The sequence below is a fragment of the Poecilia formosa genome, unplaced genomic scaffold, assembly GCF_000485575.1.
Source record: "Poecilia formosa unplaced genomic scaffold, Poecilia_formosa-5.1.2 Scaffold25, whole genome shotgun sequence".
NCBI classification, from domain to species: domain Eukaryota; kingdom Metazoa; phylum Chordata; class Actinopteri; order Cyprinodontiformes; family Poeciliidae; genus Poecilia; species Poecilia formosa.
Window position 1 is genome coordinate 1,252,620 of NW_006799964.1, and position 19,695 is coordinate 1,272,314.

The window sequence follows — 19,695 nt, forward strand, 5'->3', positions numbered from 1 at the left end:
GAGGCACAGTATAAGCACATTGTTTCTTTCTTGTGCATTGATATTGAACCTTGTGTATGTTCAGACAGAAAGTTTGGAGTGAAGGCACGTCTAAGTGGAGCTCTGAACGTCACGGTCGACGTAGTGAAACAGAATCTACAGAACTCTAAAGTGCTTCTGCCCTGTCTGCAGGTTCTCAGGATTTACTCTAACAACTGTAAGTAAAAGGCATCCTATGTGTCTGGGAGTTGAGCAAAGAAAGCATTTTACGACAAATGTTTTTGTTTCTTTTGAGCATTTAGCACAATTTTCTAAATTTTTTTTTTTCCTTACTATATAAAGCGGTGAATGCTATTTCTTTGGGCAAGACTGGTATGGTGGAAATCATTTTCAAGATTGTTGGGCCGTACAGCAAGAAGAACACAAGCCTCTTTAAGTGAGTGTTTGTTTTTTTGTCTGGTAGTGAAGAAGCATGAACTTGTATTTAAAAGATACCAGTGGTATCCACAGGCTACATCTCCTTGGCCTTTTTCTGATGGAGTCCTAAATCATCATGTAACCCTTTTGCCTTGCTTTAAAATTAACAGGGTAGCTCTGGACGCACTGGGAGCTCTGCTCAAATCCAGTGAGTAATTGTTTTGTCGAGTTAAGCTTCATTCTGTGGTAATTTCTCAGCAGCATCTTCATCTAGTGTAGCTTATCGTTTCCTTTTTCTCACCATTACTTTGAATAACCTAATTTGCTTTTGATCCTACTGCTGTCCTCTATATTATGTCTGCACTTCATGGGTTTATTTTAATTCATCACACCTTTAGTTAGTCCATCCCACAGTATGGAAGTTATATGTGGCAATACTTTATCAGCTACTCCTTTTACTCCCGTGTGCAGAAACTAATGCCCGTCGTGCAGTGGACAGTGGCCATGTGCCCGTCTTGCTTGCCTTGTATCTGGATTGGCATCGCAACGACACTCGACACCGCTGTATGTTGATTCGTAAAGGATTGCTGGTATGCCTCAGAAACATTACCAACATCAAACTGGGCCGTAGGGCATTTTTGGAGGCCGACGGCATTAGGATCTTGTACCACTCCTCCACTGTGAGTAAGAAAATCTAAACGAGAAGAAACGAAAGCAAACAGTACAGATATACGGTCTGAGACTCTGCTGTGCTTTCTGTATTTGTCTTTCAGGAGTGTCTACCTGTGCGGACACTGGATCCTCTGATCAACACTTCAAGCCTCATCATGAGAAAGTGTTTTCCTAAGAATCGCCTGCCTGTGCCCACCATCAAGTCGGCCTTCCACTTTCAGCTGCCTCAGGTCCCTCCTGGAGGGCCTGTGGACCAGCTGTACAACCAGCTTTCTGGGGGTGAGGTTACACAACGTATTCACAACCTTATGTGGATTTTCAGTTTAGTGTGCTCAGATTATAAATATTCTCAGGGCTTTAAACAATTTGCAAGATGCCAAACTTGGTATTTAATGCAACAAAAACACTTAACCTACCCAACAGTTAATGCAAGTGGCTCTTGAATCTGTGGCACAAGATTTGCCTTTTCAGTGAAAAAAACCCCACCATAGCAGCAGTTTTTTAAAACAGGGTATGTAAATATTATTGTGATTTTATAAAATTACTCTGAGAAGAGCGTAGCAGTAGTGATGTTTAAGAAAAATGATGCAGGTTTTTCATGATGTCTTTGTATTTTTTTTAGAAATAAACAATTTGATTGTTGCATTTATTTGTATTTATCCTTCACTTTTTTAGAGAACGTTAAAGGTACCATATTATAGTACAATCATGTAACTATTTTAACTTCAGCTCACACAGATAACTGAATATTCAACATCTCATAATGCTCTATACATCAACATGACTTAAAAGAAATTTGATCATGCAATTTGACGCCTTGAATTTAGGAGCTCCGTCTCTTTAAAAAGCTCCAGCTCTTTACAACTCTGGCCTTCCTTCAACAATTTTTGTCCAGTAAGCCTTTAAAAACATAGGAGCGTTGCACTGAGAAGTAGTTCTTATGAGCTCGGCAGACTCGCAGCTCCTCCAGATGTTTGCTAATTGCTGCTGCCACTAGTCTTGAGGAGCTGAATGGGATACGCTCGGCTGGAGACTGCAGCTCTGAGGAGGAGCTGAGTGGAAAAGGCAGCGCTTGGTGAGAGCAAGCGTTTGGGCACCCTGACTGGTTGCCAGGGCAGATTAAAGGATTTCTCAGACATGCATGAAAGATGAGGAAATAACATTATAACATGAAGTAAACCTCACAGTTGATTTTACATAATACTCCCTTTTACATAATGCACATAATACTGCATCATAAAAACCAAAGGTATCTCAAATTTTCTCGCGTAGCAGTCAATTCATCTAAAAATGGAAAGAGGTTGGCACAACACTCATATTAAACACAAAAGTATGCCACACTTCTCCGATTTTTATTTGTGAAAATGTTTCCATTTCCCTTCCACATCACATTTTTGTTTTACTTTCTTGTGGTCTATCCCATAATAAAACAGACAAAATGTATTGAAGATGGGGTTTGTATTATAAAAAAAAATGGAAAAAGTTTAGTCTTTTTGCAAGTAACTATTTGTACATTAAACTGGTTAAACACTTCCTTGGACAAAGTACAAAAATAAACGTGTGTCTATATGTTTTTTGCACAGTGGATGATGTTGTGGATGAAAGCGATGATGATGAGGAGGCCGAGGGAGAGACAGACACTGAGAACGATGAAGATAAGGATCAATGCAGCCTGGTAATACCCAGTTTTAAATTCATATACAAAGTTTGATATAACAACCTGATATATTATTTCTATTATTATTTTAAAGGTTAAGTGTTTTATTTTTTCCTTTTGTTTTTCATGCTAATTTAACTAAAGTAGCTTTTTAATGTACAAACTTCAGTTACATGCCATTCCCTGTATTTGCAATTCTTTTAATTTACAGCAGATGGCAGTCTCTTCACTTGAATTGAATAAATAAATGTTCGGCTTTTTTCTTCAGCTATGTTTGTTTCCATTTGTGTTGTTTCTGGCATAATTTTATTGCTGTCTTCTCTCAATCAGAATGATGACATAGAAACGGATCTCAACAAGCTGCATCCCAATAGGAACATTGGACGCCCATTTGAGGAGCTGAAGGACTATCAGAAGTTTTTCTCAGAGCTGTCTGAAGACTTTCAGGTGGGCATTGTCTATTTTTAAGATCCATGGTCTTTTTTTTTTTTCTTACAATATAGATTTAATTTTGTTTATGTTGGACTAGTTGGCTAAAATGTCACAGTTGTCTGTTTTTAACTGTAATTTTAAAAGAATCACACCCAAACTGTCACAGCTACATGGCTCATAAACTCTACATTTCAGATGATAATAGTATGCCTAACACCAAAATTTTATTTGTGCTGCGCTGGAGTTGGTGCAAATTCAACCATCTGTACCTGTGCAACAGTCTGAAACCATGGCTTTAGAGAATATACAGAGACAGATGCTTCCACTTAGTAATTTTAGCTGCTCTAACGGTCCTATTTGCTAATATAAGATTCTGAAAACAGTGTAAAGCTTGAAACCATGCCTATTTAAAATGGTAAAAGCCATTGTTCTTTGACTATGCTTGCTCTGGCATAGTGTGTGTGACATTCCTCCTGTTTCAAATGTAAATAGATAACAGCTCAGCTCATGGCAGAAATGCTACAAATAACTATTTTGTAGGCTGTTAAAGTTCTCACAAAAAATGAGAAATGGCTAAAGCATACTGGAAAATATTTTAGCAGTGCATTTATTTTTTTATATCATAAATAACAAGGTAAATTATTTTTCCTGTCATATTTTTAAAAATATATATAATTCTGTCAAGTGTTTAAGATTAAGTGAAACCGAATGCAGTAAAATTTACAGCACAGACTTATAGTTCTGCATTAAAAATGAAACCTCTACAAACCATTTTCCTTTCACCACTAATGCACAGGGCTCTCCAACGCTTCAGCCCCTGTTCACTGAAACCACATGTCAATGAGTTGGTCTCTTGACAGCATTTAACACTATGCTCAGTAGCACAAAAGTAATTTCAGTTACGTAGAGGCCAAGCGGTACCTTTGTCTTTGAACCACTGGTTAGGTTTTGTGTGAGCCCGACTGTACTGACTGAGCATGGCATCTTAACCTTAAAAATAATAATATTGTGTCACTGGCAGATTTGTTGTCTGCCCAAGATAATCCAACATATTTTTCCAACTTGATTACTCAAAATTTACTGTCCTTTGAATAAATGTGCATATCTTCATTTTTTACAGGGGTATAGCTTTGACTTTTCAAAGAGCGCCTCTACAACATCTCCGTCAACATATCTCTTCTCATCATCGTCTGCTCGGTTCAGTCGGCCAGCTGAAGTGCCCACAGCTCAAACCCCGTCTCCAAAGCAAATACCAGATTCTCAGAACGTTTGCACCTCTGTCAAAGAGCATCAGACTCTATCGTCTCCCTTCCTCGCTTGTTCTCAAACTCCTCTGGACCTGGACACAATCCACCTCAGCAAGAACAAAGAAAAACAAGAGGGCATCAACATTCCAGCCCCAGATAGACGCACCGCTCCAACCTCCATCTCAACGTCTCTCTCTCAAGGCCACATGATAGAGCAGGAGCTGGCCCAACCACTGGAGGGTGTCTCTCTTGAAGACAAAGGGAATCAGAGTGCAGAAGCTGGTTCTGAGAAGGTCAAACACGAAGGCTCTCCAGTTAACAACTTGAGACACTTCCAGCCACCTTTGCTCCTTGGGGGTTTCCCGGTACGTCGCACAGGTGGAGGAGGCAGCAACGTGGGTTCAGATTGCGGGTCAGAAGGTACTGAAGACGAAGCAGGTGATGCTCCGCTTCTGGAGGTGCCAGACACTGCTCAACTCCTGCCACTGCATGACCCTGACCTTTATGTGGAGATGGTGAAGGGGACACAGTCAGTCCCACAGTACGCTGAAGTGGCTTACCCAGATTACTTTGGACATATAGCTCCAATGTTAAAGGAGCCTCTTCTGGAGAGAATTTATGGTGTACAAAGGTGAGACAACTGCAAAAAGAAAGTTGCTAAAAGAAATGTTTACTTGAAAAGTCACTCCATTACATGATTACCAAAATATTTTTACCTCTTCAGCTTGAATATTAAATTTAAAATATCTTTATCTTGTAATAATGCAAGTGGTTCTTTCTTTGTCTGTAGGTCTAAGATATTTCAGGACATTGAGCGGCTGATTCATCCTAATGATATCCTAGATAAAGTAGTTTACGACATTGATCATCCCAGGTGAGTTATGACATGGCTGCTAAAGGTTTTTTCGTAGGTGAAAGAGTTCAATAGATTTCCGTCCAGTGTCTTAAGTGTTTATATTGAATTGTTATCAGAGAGAGCAATTTTTCATTTTGTGAGCATTATCTATGCATTAAGGAATTGACCACCATTTTTGTTTCAGTTCCATGATTGAAGAAAACGGCGAATCACTGAAGTTCAACTCTCAGTTTGAGTCAGGAAACCTCAGGAAAGCCATTCAAGTTAGGAAGTAAGTTGTCTTTTTGTGAAAAATATTAGCAGTGTACTCTTACAGACTTACTCAAGGTAATGCCCAAAAATATTCACATCTCTGTCAGATTTAGGTGTATAGTAATCTTTCAGTGTTGGCAGCATGTTTTTTTCAATGGGAAGTAATTTTAATGTTTTGGCTCAACTAGAATCCAGACTGAAATCTAATGACAAACCTGTGGAGAGGACTAAATATTTCTGTGCTCTTCAAATGGGACAGGGGTCATTATCAAAGATAAGTTGTTAGAAAAGTGGTTTTAATTAAAAAAGTGAAGTTTTTTTTTTCATTGAGGAAGGCATCAGAAGCTTCTTGGTTAAATGAAAAATAAATTTGAATCTAAACCTTGAAATAGGATGAATGATTTTGGGCTTGACTGTATACATTATCCCTTGTACATTTTACATACATACTGTATCCCTTGTACATTTTCTTTTTATATATTTTGTATAAACACATGTGATATAATGAATTATGTGATATTTTTTTCTGTTAGTTGATATTTAGGTTCATATTTATTATCTCTGCTTTTTTACATTTTCTCTAGATACGAGTATGATCTTGTTCTGAATGCTGATATCAACAGCAATCACTACCATCAGTGGTTTTACTTTGAAGTGAGTGGCATGCGAACCGGGACTGGGTACCGCTTCAACATCATCAACTGTGAGAAGTCAAACAGCCAGTTTAACTATGGTGAGACATGAAGCATCATCTGAAGGAAAAAAAACCAGACTCTGGCAAAGGAGATGCAGTGTGGTATAGTGTAACTTTCTGCATAAATCTGTTTAAACATGTTTGTCTGCGTACAGGCATGCAACCACTGATGTACTCTGTCCAGGAGGCCATCGGCGGCAAGCCTCAATGGGTCAGGACAGGAACAGACATTTGTTATTATAAGTAGGTGAAATCAACAATTTGTAATGGACATGCAAATAATTTTTTTTATTTATTTATTTTTTTTAAAGAAGCCATTAAAGAAACTTTGCAATTAGTATTAGAGTTCCACAACACCACAGCAGTTTTACACTTTAATGTAGCACACTTCACTGAGCCGTGGAGCACACACTTGACTATATTATATTTTATACTTGCTGCATTAATAAAAATTATGAGCTCATAATAACGGACTTAGTGCTCAGCCATTTTTAAAAGGCCTCTCTTAGAACGTGTATCACTGCTTCACTCCATCTTCACTTGTGTTTTAGAAAGAACAGCCATGTATGATGTTGGAGATTTTTTTACTGTCCAGATGTGAAAGAACTCTGTTCTATACTGACCTCGCTTAATCTTCCAAATCTGAAAGTGACTCTTTTAGTGGATGATTTGTTTTATTGCAGGAATATGCAATATAACTTTACAGAATAAATTACCTGCTTTGAGGGGTTTTTTTTTAGATTGATTTCTTTTGTACTGTTCAACTAAAATGTTTATATTCACAGGAATCACTTTGCAAGAAGTTCTGTTGCAACTGGGGGACAAAAAGGAAAATCGTATTATACGCTGACCTTCACCGTAACCTTCATCCATAAGGATGATGTCTGCTACTTTGCCTATCATTACCCTTACACATACTCCACGCTCAAGGTACTACTTCAGTCCCACTTGTAGTCTCACAACTAAATGTTTTGCTTGTCAACATGCACTTTGCATGAGAAATATGAATATAAGTATATTGTTTTGGCTAACAGCTAGTATCACTTTATGCTCATGTTGTTAAACATTTGATACTTCAACAGAGTAAATTCTAGATGAAGTATCAAATTATTTTGTCCTTTCCATTATAAGCTTGTACAGCATTCAATGTTCTAAACTATAGTCATTTATATTGAGCAACTTAGCAGAGTTTCATAGCTGAGTCAGTCAAATTTGATGCAATGGTACAAGAACACATTTCAGAAAGCCAGATTAAATCAGAGTTGGAATAAATTCAGACATGTTTTAGAAGGAGAGAACTAAGGACTTAGATTTTTTTTACCTCTTTCAGATGCACCTGTCCAAACTGGAGGATATGAGGACTCCTCAGATCTATTTGAGGCAGGATGTTCTGTGTGAAACCCTTAGTGGAAACACATGTCCACTTCTCACCATCACTGCCATGCCAGAGTCCAAATCCACTGATCATATCTGTCAGTTCAGTAAGTGAATGAGTTCTGGTATATTGCCCATGTCTTATTTAATGAACAAAAAACAAGGTTTAAGCAAGGTTTAGTTATACTGTGCTTTAAAAAGTAAACTGAAATCTAAGTTCAGTGGTTGGCGATGTTGAGTGCCGTTTACTGTTTATACACCAGATTCAAAAAACTTTGGTGTCTTTTACAAGATGCAACAACCATGGTGATTGCTGCTATAAATAATCAGTGAAACAAAACCAATGTCCTATTCAATAATATGTAACATATAATGCCATCTGTTGCTGACGAGTAAAGTTTGACTTCATCTAATTTAAGAGCAACTCGGATCATCTTTTGGCTGCTGGAGGGTAAAAATTTGATTGAATTTGATCTCCTTAAAACGAGACTGTGAAAGCACAATATAAATTCTGTTTATTAATTTAACATTTTTATTTAATTGTGAAAAAATGTTATTAAAATTGTATTCCTCCTCATACCATTGCCTTATACACATGTTCATTCTGTACCTCTCTTTGTTTTATTTTGCAAATCTTACATTTCTTATGTTGGCTGTTAATTATCCAAAATTTGTTGTAGATCTCGGAGCAATAAATTGTCACAGGAAAAGTGCCACACGACATCTTATTTATGGCACCGTGTGTGTATGCTGGCCAATCTTAGCAAGCAAACAAACATGTTTATAAAGATGGTGACTGCAAACAACCACTAGTTAAATACCACACGCTTGTTTATTTAGTTATAGAGTTGTTCATCATAGAATAATCTATGATTGATTGCAAGATGGTAAAAACTAGAGATTTTCTTTTTTTTTCCTCGTTTGAAGTGACCGTAACATCAGAGGTTTATTGGTATTTTCTGTATTCCATTGTCCTCTACATTTGTTTATTCTAGTTAAAAAACTTAATCATCAATCATTGGATTAATTAGCATTTTGTAATATTAGCGCATTACATTTTTCCGATTTATTGTTTATTCTTTACCTTAATTTTTTTCTCCTACTCCAGGGAATCGGCCATTTATCTTCCTGTCTGCCAGAGTGCATCCTGGGGAGACCAATGCTAGTTGGGTGATGAAGGGGACGCTGGAGTTCCTCATGGGCACCAGTCCCCTAGCAGTCAACCTGAGAGAGGCCTACATTTTCAAGATAGTCCCCATGCTCAACCCTGACGGAGTTGTTAACGGAAAGTGAGTTCACAGAGATGGAATGAAAGTAACATTTTAAACTTTAAAGTATTCACTCATCTGATGTAGCTGCACCTGCACGGTGGTCATAGCTAGTTTAAGGCACATATTAAATCTTGACTGGAAGAAATCTGTAGCTGTAGCTCTGTTCTACACTCAGTATCCTGCACATCTCGTTTCTGCTGCAGTCATCGTTGTTCACTGAGTGGAGAGGACTTGAATCGCCAGTGGCAGAACCCCGATCCTGAGCTCCACCCCACCATCTACCATACAAAGAGCCTGCTGCAGTATCTTGCATACATACAAAGAGCACCTCTGGTATGACTTTTAATTAACTACACTTAAATTACTTTGGGATATTTTGCACTTTGCGTCGTCCTTTTTCCTTTAACTGCCTAATTATGCTGCCAGTTCTCGAGTTCAGTGGCACAGCACAGTGTAACCGAGCAGTGCAGCATAAATGTACGTTGTACAGAAAACTTGGTGACAAGTCATCTATGAATTCATCCCAAACAACTCACTCTGCTGGCCTTGGTGCTATACTGATCAGACATTTTGAAATGTTTGTTTGTTAGGTTTTTTTTTGTGCAGACTTGTTTACAAAGCATGATCGTTTAAAAAGGAGGCTAATTATTATTTTATTTTCAGTAATTAAAATTTATTTTTATAGTACAATCCCTCTTCAGTTATTATTTGCATGAATGTTATTACTTCTACTATTTTACGGAAGAGGTTACAGCATGCATCATGAACCCCTGTTCATCCTCTCTGTATCCATAAATGCGCAGGTCTTCTGTGATTACCACGGTCATTCCAGAAAGAAAAATGTATTCATGTACGGCTGCAGCGTGAAGGAGACTGTCTGGCAGTCCGATATCAGTGCAACCTCGAGCGACTTACAAGAGGACCTTGGATACAGGGTAAACACACACTTGCACACAGGACAAGATACACCCTTGTAGCTCTACAAAAGGTTATGTATAAGTACCGAGTCTTACTGTCCTCTATTAATTAAACCTGCTATAAGGTAGCTAATATGTATATTATAACATAATCATGTTGTGTACAACACTGTTATAGTATTAAATTGTCCCTCAGAGAAATTGCAGGGGCCATCTTATTTTTATTTAAGATAAGCAATTCCAATATTTCACTTCTCTCCTTTACATGATCAAGCATTGGCCTTTTACCTGTATTAAGGTATAAATATCAAGGTTTTTCAAAAGTTTAATTCCCAAAACAACTAACCATTTCTACAATTTGAGTGGTGCAGCTCTATGAGCATCTGCATATCTGTTCATGTTCAGTTTTCATGATAACTACCTAATAATTAAGATAATCAAGGGCTAATGGAGGCACTAAAATCTTTGCACAGTTATTTTTGCTTAAGACGGAGAACAATGATTGGTTTATTTTACAGACTCTTCCCAAGATCCTGTCCCAGATCGCCCCTGCCTTCAGTCTGGCCAGCTCCAGTTTTGTTGTGGAGCGCTCCAAAGAGTCAACTGCGCGAGTTGTTGTTTGGAGAGAGATTGGAGTAAAACGCAGTTACACCATGGAAAGCACACTCTGTGGCTGTGATCAGGGCAAATATAAGGTATGAATTTGATATTTTGATATGAAAAGGGTCACTTATAGACCTGACTTTGATGATTAAACCTTATAATTGATGGCTTTCTTTGACCAGTTTCTACTGTAAATAAGACAATAAATTGCTTTTTGCAAGTGTACATTTTTAAATACAATTCATGCCTTACTAAGAAAAAATTATGTTTTAAATGTTAATATCTTAGTTAAACTTCTCTGGGCAGTGCATCACTTGAACATCCTAAATGTCCACCAGGGGGAGCTTTGGTTCTATTTTCTTCTGATGATTTCCCTTCTTTTCTCCTTCCTCTTTGGAATCATTACCATCTTATTTTTTTGGCTGCATGTTTTTCCCATCCCAGCTGATTTCTCTCCATCTGAATTTTGCCAATGTCAACATCTAATATATTTACAGTTCTAGGAGGTCTCTCTTATACCCTGTGAAAATATTTGGCAGGATGTGCAGGAACAATTGTCTATTGAGTTGTGGCTTTATACTTCAGTGTCCAAGCCAAGTTTAGATGTTTCCAGTTTTCCTCTGGAGAAAAGAAACTTGGAAGTTTTTTGGGGGGGTAAGAGAGAGGTTAGCTTTGTGTGTGGTTGCTCCCTCACTGGGGATATTTTCTCTGCATGAATGTGTCCTTCTATGGTTTTACATAAAGGTTTTCTCCACAAAATATGTTGCATCATTAAAAAATAAGCTTTTTGAATGTACACCAAAAAATTTAAAATAACTACATTTAGGCTAATTTGTGTATATTTGTGTCTTGCTTTGTTCTGATACCATTGCGTGTTCATTCCAGGGACTCCAGATCAGCACCAGAGAGCTTGAAGAGATGGGGGCCCAGTTCTGTGTAGCCATGCTGAGGCTGAAGAGGTTGACTAGTCTCCGCAATCACCAGAATCTGATGGATTTGGAGAGCGATATCATTGGAACACAATCCAAAAACGTCAGGTCTGTCTCGTATGTTACAATCAGTCTAAATATTTCTTCTATTGTGGCACTGATTAGAATGAGGCTGGAAGGGAACATTTTGTCCTCAAAGTTGACATGTTGGAAGGAGGAAAAAAATGGGCAAATTTGACAGTTTCACAAAGATACAATTGTGATGATTAGATAATTGGGTCAGAGCATATCAAGAACCGCAGCTATTGTGGTCCCTTTCTGGTCTACAGTCCTCTGTATCTATTAAAATTGGTCCAAAGTGGACAAGGCACACATGAACATGGGGAGCAAAGACAGGCTCATGTGCTCTGATCCAACAGGTGAGCCTCTGTTGGCTCAAATTGCTAATGAAGTTAAAGCCAGTTCTGATTGAGAGGTCTAAGAATACACAGTGCACTGTTTTTTTGTTGTTGTTTTTTAAATGAGGCTGCAAAACTACAAGCCAGCCAGACTACCATTGTTGATTTAAATTTTAGGTCTAATTCCTAGTAAGTCTGTAGGAGTACCGACCCATTCTCATTCAAAAGCAGTGAGTTCATTCAGAATATCACAAATTATGCATAAACTCAATTAATCTGTGACGGCATCACTGGAAATGTTTGTTCAAATCTGAATCATAAAATTGTCTCAATGTAAAGTTTCATCTAGGGCCTTGAATGTATTTTATTTTCCAGTAAACGGCCATTAAAAAGCTCTGCTCTGCTTACCTAGTGTTTGGCCGCAGCTGTGGCTGTGTGTCGCGGAGCCTCAGTGAATGTTTTCATATGTGGTGAAGAGGGAAGATCTGATCACAAGTGGACACTCGTGACACATTGTTACACCAGGTGTGAACTGAAGCACATCAGAGTCTCCACATGTGTCCCGTTCCTTTAAAGATGCTTGTTGAGGCCAGATGTAAACAATCTGTGTTGTTATAGGATGGGTCTTTGTTGAAAATGTAAAATCCTGGATATTCTTAGGCTGATTCTAATCCGACATGCTGGCTTCCAATCAAAGAATCACTTTCACAGCATCGAGTCTGGACAAGCGCTGCTTTTGTGGTTGAGTGGGTCTGCTTTTTAAGCATAGTCTGAAAGCCGTTATGATTTGTCAGTACAATCTACATTCTCCTCTGATGCACTACTCAAGATACAAATAAAGACATGCATTTATGCAGGTCTGGCGCGACCATCATTGAAATTCTATCAATTCTGTCTCCCAGCGGAGGTTTTCACGGCCACATTGAGCAGTCAGTGGCACAGTGTGGATTAAATGCACATTGAACATGTAAACTAGCCTTGCCCCTCTGCACGACCGGAATAAATTTGCATGTTATTATGGACTTAAGTAGGAGTCTTTTCAAAAGGAATTGTGCAGTCTTCATAAAATAGCTGTATGACAAAGCCTGGCCTAAGCAATCCAAGCATACCTCACATCTTTATACAGTTTACTTCTTAAACGAGGTTTGCTCTGTGAAAGAGATTCAACAAAGATGCTTGCGGAGGTTCAAATTATAGTGAAGACTTTGTTTTTTTAGGGATAACTTTTCTTTTCTCCTAAACCTACAGTGTTGTGTGGAGACTGAAAGGAGATACAAATATTCAAACATCTCCTTGTTTCAAATTACAGATACAACGACTTGTTTTTGTTTGTAGAAGATAGAAAGAGCTCTTGTTGTTTTGATGTATTGCAATAGAAATCTGTCAGCAATGCTCTGGTCCCATCTTCCTAGTTAAGAATGCATTTCTATGTGCAAGTTATACATATTGTACTATGCAGAAGTTTAACACAGGTGCAAATGAATGCATTTAAGAATAAAAGTGTAAATTTTTTCTTAACGTAACAAAATGTTGTGAACTTCAAAACACCTGCAGTTCTTCTCTGAACATTTGCACAGTTTCCTGGATAACTATTGACAGATTTTCTGTAGGCGTCGTCAAATTCTTCAGACAGAACTGATGATGAAGGTCAGGTTTTTTACCAATTGAAATAATTTTACAACAGTAACACTTATTGAAAGTCATTAGTGTTAAGGATTTTTTTCAGACTGTGCCGACATTGCAAAGCTGAAAAAGATACTTAAACCACACGGGAGCGTGTTGCATAAACATGAGAAAACACAAAGACTTCTTTCTTCACAGCTTTGCTATGTTGTCCTCTAACAATGTTTCTTAAATGCTCATTGGACAATAAATCAGCATTACTCCAAAGAGAGAGTTGGATAGATAGATGTAGGTAGATGTTTGTGGAGAAAAAGAAAAGAGCCTCATAGATCAGATGAATTATTCTTCATTGAGCATTGTTCAGGTTATCTTTATGTCTGGAGCTCCAACATTCTCTTCTCTGGGGATTTGTCAACTCTGTTAATTTGCAAGAATGCGTTTGTACCCCAAACTGCCATTTCTGTTCCTCCTTCACTTCACTGCTCTCCTTTTTAGTAGCATACTCTACTTTCATATTGATATATTCATTCATCATTTATGTGGCCGATCATTAAGGGACTCCAAAAGTGTTTGTTTGTGTGAGTACCCTTTGGGAAATGGTTGCTCTCATCCTTGATTTATGGTTTTATATGTAGGTCTCTGTATGGTAGCACTTACCATTTTAACAGAGCATGCAAACAATGGCTGTAGCTTTTGGGAGGTCTACCATAATGCCCCTAAACATGAGGGACATGTTTATTTCTGTTTGCCTTTCAGGATAATAGACGTTTAAATGTGTCAGGGTCTCTTTGCAAGGCAAAATACAGAGATTTTAATCCCACTTTTTAATGTTTTAAAGCACATGTGACAAATTCTGAAAATGTCAGTGGCGTCTGGAGTTTTTTGTAATGGCCTTTAATGGTTGGTGCACAACTTCTGCAATCCGATTCGATAATATTCTGTCTGTCATTACACACTTACTGTACATTTACTGACGCACAGTTTCTCTGTATCTCTGTCCATCTCATGCACTCACCAAGGGGAGCTCAGTGGGAGCTCATTGTCTATACACCCCTCTCCTCCCACCCATATGATCGACTGTCTCTCTCGGATCGCATTTCAGACCATTAACACCATTAAAAACCCACTAAAGCCACTAAAACCTCAAAGAACCAGCAACCATTTAACCATTAGGACCCATAGGGAAAAAAACAGCCTCACTGGCGGGAGCTTACAACCACTGTTTGTTAGCAACATGAATTTAGTTAGCATTTAAAACTCAGTTAATATGTATGGGTTGTTTTTTTTCCCTCATTTTTCGTACTACATTTTGTTTGTTTGTAATACATTTCTGGCACAATTATCTTGCGAGAATTGCATACTGGCCTATGCATAATTATGTCGTAATTCATTGTCAAATAATTCCTTTATTAAGAAATTAAAAGAAGAAAGAATAACTTTGTCCTGATTGTAACAAAAGTTTTTTGTTTTATCATTCAAATTCATGTTCTTTTGTTGTTTTGTTTCTGCAGCAGCTGTACCACTACCTACGTGTTGGAGGAGGATGAGCCATCCTTTCTGGAGGCCATCGACTACAGCGCGGAAAGCAACGACGAGGACGCAGAGCCTGAAAGCGATGTCTGCGGTGACGGCCAAGAGAATTTCGATCAGCTGTCAGACTCTGAAACTATTCACAGGAACTAGTATTACTCTCCCTCATATGTGGTGGTTTGAGCTTACAATTAGTGCTTGGGTTATTAGTTGAACAACTTTAAGATTTCACTCTTCAAACAGAAAGATGCATCACCTCCTACTGTGTCTTGCGGATAAATAGTCACCCCTGTATTCTGTGATGGATTAGTCTTGGTTGGGCCTCTGTTAGCAGCTTGTTGCTCCTCAAGGTGCATACACCACCTGCCTTTCTCTTCAGATATATTAGCATTAGCAACTCTAAGGATAAGGATGGATTTCACTGAATGTTTTCACCATTTCAGCACCAAACTATAACCCTCCAAAGCCTCAGACACCATACAGCCTCTGAGATTCACATGTACATAATCGGAGTTATTGTATATGAAACTCCTCTCACCTGCAACAGTATAATTTTTAAGAAAACAAAAAACAAATATCCTTTCTAGTGAGAGAACCACCCTGCCTTCTTTGTGAAAGATTGGTGAGCTGTGCTTGTTTTCATGTTATAAAATCACCGTTCTTCACTTTTAACCCTTCACATTTATCAAAAACTGAATCTATTATATCACATGAATGTAAATCATTCACATCTTTATGAAAATGAACCTTCTTCCTGATGAATTAAGATATCAACACACAAACCTTCACGAGCTCAAATGCGCACAGCAGTTAAACATTTAGACTGAATGTATACCGTCAGTGTTTATTGTTTTCACAATCCACAGTATTCTGAAGCAGTATGAACAATAAGCATGATTGTCAGAAACCAAAAAACATTTATTTGCACTGTTTCTACAACCAGTTAACACTTGAAACGACAAAGAGCAAACCTGAGAGTAAAAACTCATTTTATGTGTTGCATATAATCACCTCTGAAGTTCTCTGAGCCCAGTAAAAGGTGATGCTCACATTAATGTGACATTAAGAAAAGATGAGACTGGAATTTTGCCACCACTTTATCTTTTTCTTATTTCTTTCTTCTTTTTTTTTTTTTTTTTGAAGTATACATTTTGCTAATTTGCAGAATGTCTTGTCAGTAAGAACAGATGGTGCTGCTTATTAAAGTGTGAAATAGTTTTAAATTTTTTGTTTTGTTTTTGCGGATGTGTCTCTTTTGGATTTGTACAGATGGTGCATGGCTTATTGAAATATTGAATTGGAAATACTTTTAATTCATGAAGTCTTTCATATGCATCCTGCATGTTTGTATGACTCATTTTTAGTGTATGAATGCAAAATCTGCGTGCCCAGGATTTTAAGTTGTCCCATTATGCTGCTCAGCTCTTAAAAGTGTGCTTCTATCAGATCTGTCGTTTTTCTTTTGCCTATCTTATTCCCTCTCTTTTCTTCCATCCTTTACATTTTTAATCCTCTTCTATCCTTGGACTAGATGTCCTTTCACATTTTGCTCATGAGCATCTTAAAAACCCTGAACAATGTGTGTATGTGTGTGTGTGAGTTTATTTTATTGTAAAACTGTGTGCTGTCTTATTTATGTTTGGAACAGTTGACGTTTACACCTTGTGGGCTGTATTTTATTTGATTGTAAACGAACAGAAATGGTCTATTTAATTTGTGTGGCATAAAGTTGATAAAAAGCAAGTTTCAGGAAATAAATTGTGAACATGGAAAGCTGTTGTATTTTTCTTTATTTTTGCCTTCGTGAACTTAATGTTACCAGCATTGTAATACAGTTGTGACATATTGTTTCTTGAATCATCAACTACCGTGTTTCCCCGATAGTAAGACACCCCCGATTGTAAGACGTATCGGAGGTTTCAGGGGGGTCGGCTAATATAAGCCGTACCCCGAAAGTAAGAAATATGTCTTACTTTTCGGGGAAACACCTCTCATCTAGCTACGCGCCGCCTCCTGCCCACGTCCGCACCGTCCCCCTCTCCGTACGTCACCGCGCCGTCCCCTGCACTTGTCACTGCCATTAATTTTATGGTTAAAACAAAAAATTCGACAATTTTTTTCCCAATATAAGACATACCCCGAAAGTAAGACATAGTGGGGCTTTTGGGGATAAAAAGAAAGTAAGACACTGTCTTACTTTCGGGGAAACACGGTAGATGAGCACAAAGATTTGTCCTTGGGAATGTTTCTTTTTATCCTTTGGGAACCAGCCCTAATTGAACAGACTGAATTATAGTGAGAGGGAAATGAAACTCAAATAATGGAGCAAGACTGTCCTACTTACCAACTATTTAATTCAGATCATTTTAACAGGTGTCATCATAATGATTTTATATTCATTGCTATATACATTAAATTGTAAAATTATGGACCTGTTACAATAGACCCTGAAATCAGTTATTTTGACCAGAGTAGCTCAGAGAGTCGGGTTATTGGTGATCAATCAAGTTAGATATGCATGTTCTGTTTTTAAACAAGTTTTCTTTTTTAAATTAAAATCACATGAGTTTATTCATGTCCAAAATCTTTAGTGCCGACATATTTTTGCAAAGAGTTGGACAAATGTCAAGCTTTTAGTTAATTGAAAAAGGCTGCAGCATGAACAACAGTAAAATGTTGTTTTATCAGCGAGCTGTGCTGCAGGGGCAGATACGCTCCAAACAGTTTGCTTGTGTTGGCCGTGGTTACCTCTAAAGACAAGCGTGCAACCAGGGAAAATGTCTGAAGGAAAAAAGCATCAAAAGGCAGTTTTCAATTGAAGGTGTAATGGTAGAGCAGAGCTCCATACTCAGAGGCTGAGGGGCCATTCAGGGTTTGATTTCTAATCTGAGGCCCTTGCTGCATTCCTTCCCTCCTGTCTGTCAAACAATTGTGTGGAATAAAAGTCTACTGGCAGCACAAAATTATCTAAAAACGTTGGTCAGGTATTTTATTATATAACATGGGAATCTGAAAATAAAATCTCTCCATTCCAGGCCTTTGTCATGCTTTGATGATGAATTATCTAGAATCTTAGCAGTACTCCCGACATATGGATCAGGGAAGTTTCTGCCATCATCCAGAATAAAAGTACGCTGTACTGTACAACAGCATGTAGAGTGCTGTGACCAGCTAAATCATGGTTTACAATAAAACAACCACTAAAATATTGCAATAAAATTTAGCTTCACATGCTGTTTTCTCAATTTTCAATTTTAACTTTGACAGCTTATTAAAGTTACTTCGCTGAGGGAAGAGGAGGAAAGAGCTACCATGAAGGACTCTGATGAAATTCCTGTGTATTCTTGTACAATTTATATCCGCAACAGATGGAGTTACAAGAACACAACCAGGAATGAATATGGTGTCAAAAGACTCTAAGAGCAATGTTGTCCAATTACAATGAACTAATTTGATATAGGACAGTTTTTGCAAGTTAAGAAGGTTCAACAATATACTGATTTGTTTTTAGATTAACAAAATTAAATGTATTTGCTTATCAAAACAGCAGTTCTATAGAAATGAATGCTTAATAAAGCAAATTAACTTTTTGATTGGTCTTTAGCCCCTGTAAAAAAAAAAACAAAAAAAAAAAAATCAAACAGATAATTGCATAAAAATAAAAATAAAATTAATTAACATCTGATTTTAGTCCAGGAGAACAGATATGAACTAGTTTATGTGAATGTAACACCAACACTAAATATCTAAACAAGCCCTGCAAAATGAATAGAAATAGGGTGGGGAGGTTTGTGCTAAGGATACATTTCAAAGGTCAAAACTGAGCTAAACTTTTTTGTTTAACCAGCTGTTATAGCTTAAAATATACTACTATTACAGTCAATAATACTATAAAAACAGAATTATTACAGCCAGACAGAAAGAACTTATGGTTTCTTGTGAAAACATTACGCGATCAGTTATTGACTGACGCGGTCTTCTAGCTGCTGTGTTACCATAGGAATCCAGACTTGAATGTCATCTTAATAATTTCATGTGGTCAGGTCTGTGGAAGCCCAGTTTTGTTGTTAGAAGTAATTTGAAGACAAAAAAAACCCCATAAAGGACTTAAAAAGTAAGTCGAAACCTCAACAGTCCCAGTTGGAGACATATTTGTTGTCTGTTGTATTGTTTTTGTTATTCAGTGCTGGGCTGTCGTTAGTGGTTGCCTCAGGTATAGGAGACAGGAAATGTATCCACCACCAGCAACATGAAAAGATCATTCTCACTGACAGTAGCTTGTCAATTATAAAACACGCTGTCCAAGCACCTTTAAAGACAGCTTGTGTTGCTTTGAATTATAATTTATGACTACAGCAGATTCTGCTTAAAATGGGAGAATTAGAAGGTTCCTCAGGTGTAAAATCACACCTGAGCCTCTTCTGCCAAGGTCACTCAGCAAAGAAATATGAATATCTACTCTGGATTTTTTTAAACATTGGATTGCATGATATAAGAAGAAACCTACACCACTAGTAGATGCTTCTGTTTTTGTGCAATGCTATTTTTAAACCAGTTCCAGGCAAGTAAGGTGATCTAAATATGGCTTTTGAACTAATTTAAATGTCAGGATTCAGCTTGCAGGTAGATGCGTAAGAACTCAGATTTCAGGTCACAGACATTCAAGAAACTTTCAGTATATAAATGTAAAAACACCTATCAAGATTACAAATTCAAACATCCAGCTTTTGAAGAATGCTTCTCTCAAATTTGCCTACTTTTTTGCCCCTTTAGCCTACTTTCAGGTGATATGTGACAGGAAAAAATATAATAATGAAAACAGAAAGGCAGTACAAAACAAAGTT

The 19,695-nt window shown here is 37.6% G+C and overlaps 1 protein-coding gene across 4 annotated transcripts in view; it reads left to right on the plus strand.

The window, feature by feature from the left end:
* The window catches only part of agtpbp1 (ATP/GTP binding carboxypeptidase 1), a 28,725-nt gene extending 12,693 nt beyond the window's left edge, over window positions 1–16,032 (plus strand). For all 4 annotated transcript variants that reach the window (XM_007548060.2, XM_007548057.2, XM_007548058.2 and 1 more), the window contains 20 exons: window positions 65–196; window positions 322–415; window positions 567–604; window positions 868–1,076; window positions 1,170–1,347; window positions 2,652–2,743; window positions 3,056–3,172; window positions 4,278–5,035; window positions 5,195–5,278; window positions 5,445–5,531; window positions 6,097–6,245; window positions 6,362–6,449; window positions 6,992–7,136; window positions 7,537–7,687; window positions 8,689–8,869; window positions 9,055–9,184; window positions 9,655–9,786; window positions 10,287–10,463; window positions 11,257–11,408; window positions 14,833–16,032. In XM_007548060.2, the coding sequence (XP_007548122.1) occupies window positions 65–196; window positions 322–415; window positions 567–604; window positions 868–1,076; window positions 1,170–1,347; window positions 2,652–2,743; window positions 3,056–3,172; window positions 4,278–5,035; window positions 5,195–5,278; window positions 5,445–5,531; window positions 6,097–6,245; window positions 6,362–6,449; window positions 6,992–7,136; window positions 7,537–7,687; window positions 8,689–8,869; window positions 9,055–9,184; window positions 9,655–9,786; window positions 10,287–10,463; window positions 11,257–11,408; window positions 14,833–15,004 (3,266 nt within the window). In that variant the 3' untranslated portion in view covers window positions 15,005–16,032. The remainder of the gene's footprint in view (window positions 1–64; window positions 197–321; window positions 416–566; window positions 605–867; window positions 1,077–1,169; window positions 1,348–2,651; window positions 2,744–3,055; window positions 3,173–4,277; window positions 5,036–5,194; window positions 5,279–5,444; window positions 5,532–6,096; window positions 6,246–6,361; window positions 6,450–6,991; window positions 7,137–7,536; window positions 7,688–8,688; window positions 8,870–9,054; window positions 9,185–9,654; window positions 9,787–10,286; window positions 10,464–11,256; window positions 11,409–14,832) is intronic.
* The last annotated feature ends 3,663 nt before the right edge of the window (window positions 16,033–19,695 follow it).